At 43.0% G+C, this 6222-nt stretch overlaps 1 protein-coding gene across 1 annotated transcript in view; it reads left to right on the top strand.

The window, feature by feature from the left end:
• The first annotated feature begins 5138 nt into the window (after positions 1-5138).
• Positions 5139-6222, top strand: part of LOC103740931 (nucleolar protein 11-like) — a 37993-nt gene continuing 36909 nt past the window's right edge. The window contains exon 1 of the mRNA XM_008841617.2: positions 5139-5274. Coding sequence (XP_008839839.1) covers positions 5157-5274 — 118 coding nt within the window. The 5' untranslated portion in view covers positions 5139-5156. The remainder of the gene's footprint in view (positions 5275-6222) is intronic.

Genomic DNA, 6222 nt, shown 5'->3' with positions numbered 1-6222 from the left:
TACCTACTAGTACAATACTGGCGTGAATACTTTGGTGGTAACCAAACACTCTGCAATTGGATTTAAGGCCTGCCCCATCAAATGGAACCCATACCTAGCACCATTATGGGGGCCAAGAACCTGGGGCTACATAGGTCATTGGCCCTAGGAGAGAACCTGTTACTAACCCTCTACCATAGTATTAAGATGCTGCCTAATGCCTAATTGCTATACTCATAGATCAGTGCCTCTCTCAACCCTCATCAGAGAAGTTTCTTCTTCCAGTAAAAGGCAATCACCACAGAGACCCACAACGTGGTCAGTGTGTAGAGAATAGGAGACCGTGGGATGCTGAGAGGGACATCTGTATTATATTCATCCCCCAAAGCTCGGGAATCTTTGTGAAAGAAAGGGTGGAAAGATTGTAAAAGCCAAAGGTGGTGGGAAGGTATAAGGAAACAGTGTTTTCCAGATAGCAGGGCAGTGGCACATAGGAACTCACAGCAATTGTGACAACATGCACAAGAAATGCCCAAGCTCAACCCTGACACAACTTCAGCATGAAGGGGGAAGTGGGCATGAAGTCCCACTTATAACTAAGGAGCTACTGGCATAGGATAGCTGCTGGGTGAGGAAGTGTTGGCTATATTTCAGGGTGTGGCTCCTGGTAAGTCAACCATGCCCCATGGCTGGTTCCAGAGTTGAGTATTTGGGCAATTTGCACAAATTGGACTCCATGGGGCAGGGAGAGGGGAAGAACAGGAAGATGGGTGGGTAGAGATGGAGATGGATCTGGGAGGAGTTAAGAGGGGAGAATATGATCAAAACACATTGGATGAAACTCTCAGAGGATTGATTAAAACAAAACAACCTAACCCCAAAGATTTAAAGAACATTAGCAACTACTGGCCAAAAGGAGTCAGGGGGCCAATTTGACCTCCCGCACCAAACAATAAAACCAGCAAAATATATGAAAAAAAATAGGGCACTACTTTTTATTTTTAATTTTGGTGGAAAGCAGAGATTTACTTAAATGTGGCTACATTAGGAAGAACAAACAAACAAACATTAACGGACTCCAGCAACCCCAAGTCCATCTTCAAGGGTGACATAAGCTTTAGGTTTAAGTAGAGAAGGAACTGAGGTTGGGGTAAAGAGGCATGCATAACTCAGTATTCTTGGACAAGGTGTAGTCTGGTAGATCATTGGTTCAGTCCTACTTAGGAAAAATGGTCCTGAAGAAGCTATCAACACTGTCACAGTTTGAGGGGAAAATCTAGTCCTTAGGAGATAATTCCTTCTCCTTCAGTGCATGGCCTCAACATTGGGAAGAACTGCCCATTTGGGAATAGACTAGACTGCATGCATGGGAGTAGTTTGAGTTCCAAGTCAGAAAGACACATTATCATCAGTCCTATTGTTCCTGGAGTTCAGGGTGACTTAAGAGGAAACATTAAGGAAGCAAATGCAGAGCCAGAGAGGGACAATGGAGTTCGGCTGGTGCTGTTCTTCAAATCTGAGTTGAGAGTCCAGGAAAATCAAGGTGGGCCTAGTTCATGGCACAGAGTAATTAGAAGGCAAGAGGCACAAAGAAAAGATCTCTGACCATGGAGGGAGACAGCTTGAGTATTCAGCAGAGTACTGAGCAGTGCATTGTGGGAGGAAACTACTGAAGGCCAGGAAAAGAACTGCCAACCAAGTTATAAAGAAAAATAATTGAATTTGGTACATGGTTAGGAATACTGCCTGTTCCCACAAGCTGGACTAGAAAACTAAAGACTCGTGGGCCAGCAGGCACTCAGAAAGGGCATGTCTTAGCACTTATGAATAATGAGCTCGAGACTAAAGGTCACTTTGTGGTCCCACCTCACAACATCTTAAGATTTAGACCCCAAATGCTGAGATAACCTTTTGAGTAACACAGCCACACCTGGAATGTGCTCAAATATATTTATGGGAATATCAAAATCTATAGTGCCCTGAAATCAAAATTTACAGTGTCTAGAATAAGACACATGTTGTCCAATACATGAAAGTGTCCCTCTGATATTGTGAGGTGTTTCAAGGCTGGGTCATCATCTTCCTTTACTGGCTACTGAGCATGTCCACATTTCTAGAGGCGGTAACTCAGAACTCCAGGACTCCTTTGGGATTCCATTCCTGTCTGTAATGTCCTCCATGATCCCTGTGCTGCTCTGACTCTGCATCTTCAGCTCCACATCACCAAGGGTGAATTCTTCTCTTGTCAAACAGAGGCTGCCGTAGTGCTGAATACTTCTGCTCCGGGTTCTGAATTTCAGAGAACTTGGCTTCTCTGTGTGCACATCTCACCTGAAGCTGCTCTGAGCAGTAGTTCTTGTGACTGCTCTTGGTAAAGTCTTCAAGTAGGGCTGGAGGCATGACACTGGTTAAGAGTGCATGCTGCTCTTGCCACACCTTGCCAGGTGTGGTAGCATGTGTTAGCCACTAGGGACATAAAGCAAGAGGATTGTAAACTGTGGCCAGCCTAGACAACATAGCAAGACTTCCCTTCTCAGAAACAAAGCAGGCCTTCTTTAAATGCCTCAACTATATTACAAGTCTGTTGTTTGGGAATAAAACTTTAAAAACTCTAAACGTTTTTCTAGCTGTCAGTGGAAGTCCATAGGATCCACTCAATTCAAGGGGCAGAACCTTTGGTGCTCTTCAGCAGCAGTGCAGTTCGTGGTTTAGAGCCTTGCTTGCAGAGCCTCAGCAGAAAATCGAAACTCTTAGATTTGATGAAGAATTGATTTAATAAGTTCCAATATTTGCATATGATTTTTCTCAGAAGAAAATGTACTGTGCATTATTTTGCTACTTTTTAAATATTTTTATCATTTTTATATGTGTGAGCGTAATACCTATGTGTAGGTAGGTGCACCGTTGTCATGCACTGCCTGAAGAGGTCAGAAGAGAGCTCTTAACTGCTGAGCCATCTCTCCAGCCCCAATTTTGCTGTTTTCTTTACATAATAAATCAGGGGCTAAGGAGTATAATTCATGGGTAGAGCTAGCATATATGAAGCTTAGAGTTCAGTCCCCCGCACCCAAGAAAAAAAGTAGCCTAATTAAAACCCACTTGCTGCTGGGTGTGGTGGCACATGCTTGTAATCTCATCACTTGGGAGGCAGAGGCAGGCAGAGCTCTGTGAGTCCAAGACTAGCCTGGTCTACATAGCCGGTTCCAAGCCAGTAAGAGTTACCCTATCTCAAAACAGACAGATAGCAACAACTGAAAGCACTTATACTGGCCGGAATCCCCAGAGCCTGTGGGAAAGTAGATGAGGAAACCATAGCCATGAGTCCTGGATAATAATGGGAAACTGCATCGTCAAGTATTTGAAGATGAAATTAGTAATTCCGGAAGTCTAAAATCTTTGATTCTTGGTCCCTAGCTACCAAGTCACAGCCCTTTTCCTCTGGAGAAGAGCATAGCTTGTTAGGAAGATCATGGTAGTGCTTTAGGACCTCTGCTTTCCCAAGATTCTGGAACAACACTGGGCAAATAACTCTTCCAAGTGATAGAAGTATGATTCTCGTTATTTTATCACATTTCCTGGTCAGTTGACTTGCTGCCTCTCCAGGTCCATGTGGTGGAAACTAAATTTCCAAAGGATAAAGCAAAGACTTGAACATAGTAAGTGAGCGGTGCAGACAGTGGCCAGCTTAATAATCATCTGACTGAGGCATGCCTCTAAGCTTTGAGCAGCTGTTTGGGGATAACCTTGGGGTTCTAATCCCTTTGCCGCAAACTAGCTATGCTGCCTTAGTTATTTGGGTCCCTTAGCCTCCTGTGGCTCATTCCCTGTTTCTCAAAGAAGGCAGATAAGATCCTGATGTTTTCCTCAGAACACTAGTCTCCAAAGTAATTGTGAAGAAAGGCAGGGCTGGGGAGGTCCATTTAAGCTGTGAAAGCACAGCACACAGTTACCCCTCTCAGGACCTCGTAGTTTTCATTATTGCTTGGAAAGTTCAGAGATGCATTTGACCAAGAACTGCCTACTGCCGGTGGTATGTATTTTAAAACATTAAGTTAGACATTCTCTGACTTCAAAAAATAAGTTATTCCTTAAGTTTATGATAAATATGTTTTCAGTTGGTTTTTGTATTTTCTAATTTCTTTTTTTTTTAAGGTGGTCAAAGTTTTTCATGGTGTTTAAGCATCCTGTTTTAATTTTCATTACTGAAAAAGTAACTTTTTTTTTTTTTTTGGTCTTTTTGAGACAGGGTCTTCCTGTATCCCCAGCTGGCCTGGAACTCACTATGTAGACCAGGCTGGCCTCAAACTCAGAGAGATCTGCCTGCCTCAGCCTCCCAAGTGCTGGGATTAAAGGTGCACACCACCACGCCTGGCTATTATTTTTATTTTAATGTGTATGCATGTATTGCCTGCATGTAGGTTTATTTATTTATTTATTTATTTATTTATTTTTATGTGTATGAGTGTATTGCTTACATGTGTGTAAGTGTACCCATGTTGTACAATGCCCATGGAGGTCAGAAAAGGGCATTGGATCCCCTGGAACTGGAATTATGGGTGGTTGTTAGCCACCATGTGGGTGCTGAGAATTGAACCTGGGTCATCTGCAAGAGCAATCAGTGCTATTAACCACTGAACTATCTCTCCAGCCCCTTTTGTGACATTTTACATTTTCATATTTTCAACACTAAAATAACTGTTTTAACTATTTCCATGCCTAAATTTTATAGTATTTTGAATTTAATTGAAGCCAGGTGTGGTGACACATGCCGGTGATCTCAGCATTTGTTTGAGGTTAGTTTCAACTATATAGTGAGACACTGTCTCATAAAACCAAGGGCTGGGACATACCTCAACGGCACAGCTCTCGTTTACCAGACACAAGGCCTTGGATTCTATCCCAAGCATGAGTGGGGAAAAAAATTTTAATTGTATGAGGGCGTCTATTGATTTGGGCTACAGTATGTCTGTGTAATCCTGGCTGACCTGGAACTCACTGTGTAGACCAGGCTGGCCTGAAATTTGTAGCAGTTTTCCTGCTCTGCCTCCTGGGTGCTGGGATTACAGGCATGTTCCACAGCCATTGAAGAAAGTAGAGTGGAGCAAGAAGTTAGTTGAAATGAGGATATTTATAAAATTCTTTTCTTTCAGCATGAAAATTATTTTGTTTATGTACAAATGTTCAAATCACATAACTTAAGCAAGTATACACTCTTACTTGGAAAAGAAGAAAAATCCATTACACCAAAGTTTACTGCGTATGTGGATCAGAAATTCATCTCTTTGATGTCATTAAGTAAGTTTTCCTGAACATCCAGAGGTGGTAAATAGAAGGCTATTAGGAGACGGTGTGCAGTTCGGATTCTTGAGCTTTCTGCGGTCTTCTTTACAGCCCCTCCCTTGCCATGCGTCCTTCCAAGCAGCTATGCCTTTGCTTTTACCACTTGGCCTTGTCTGCCATGCATTGGATCGGTGATGCTGTGTTTTGAGCTGGGGCTGAAATAGTTCAGATACAGCATAGTTCCAATCATCATTTCTGTAACTTTTTTTTTAACTTCTTGTATGTGTATGAGTGCATGTGTGCCATGGTTCATGGTGTGGATGTCAGAGGACAACATTGTGGAGTTGGTTCTCTTTCCACCTTTACACAGGTTCCAAGGAATGAGCTCAGGGTAGTCAGGCTTGCACAGCAAGTGTCTTTACCCACTGAGTCATCTTGCCAGCCATTTCTATAACTTAAGTTTACCATAAACAACAAACATAAGAAAGAAAAGTTACCTTTTATCTTGATGAAAATGTTCAGACTTTTTTCTCTGAGGCAGGGTCTCATATCCCAGGCTGGTGCTAAACTCATAGCCAAGAACGACCCTGAACTTCTGATCCTCCTGCCTCCATCTTCCAAGTCCTGGGATTGCAGGAGTATATGCCATCATGCCTGGTTTTATGTGATGCTGGGGAGTGAACTCAGGGCCTTGTATGTGCTAGGCAAGCACCCTACCGACTAACTACAACTCCAACCCCTCCCCCCCTTTTGGATTTAGTATATAATAGCCTGTACACACAGCCCCCCCCCCTTTTTGGATTTAGTATGTGATAGCCTGTACACCCAGGCCATCGCACAGATTTTGAGGTCAAGTCAGAAGACAACTTTCCTGAGTTGGTTCTTCTTCCATCATGTGGACGCTGGGAAACAAACCCAGGTTGACAGGTATGGTGACAAGTGCCTTTACCTGGCAAACCATTC

Source organism: Nannospalax galili, unplaced genomic scaffold, assembly GCF_000622305.1.
Source record: "Nannospalax galili isolate Female #2095 unplaced genomic scaffold, S.galili_v1.0 scaffold661, whole genome shotgun sequence".
Taxonomy (NCBI): Eukaryota; Metazoa; Chordata; class Mammalia; order Rodentia; family Spalacidae; genus Nannospalax; species Nannospalax galili.
This window is presented reverse-complemented; position numbering and strand designations above follow the sequence as displayed.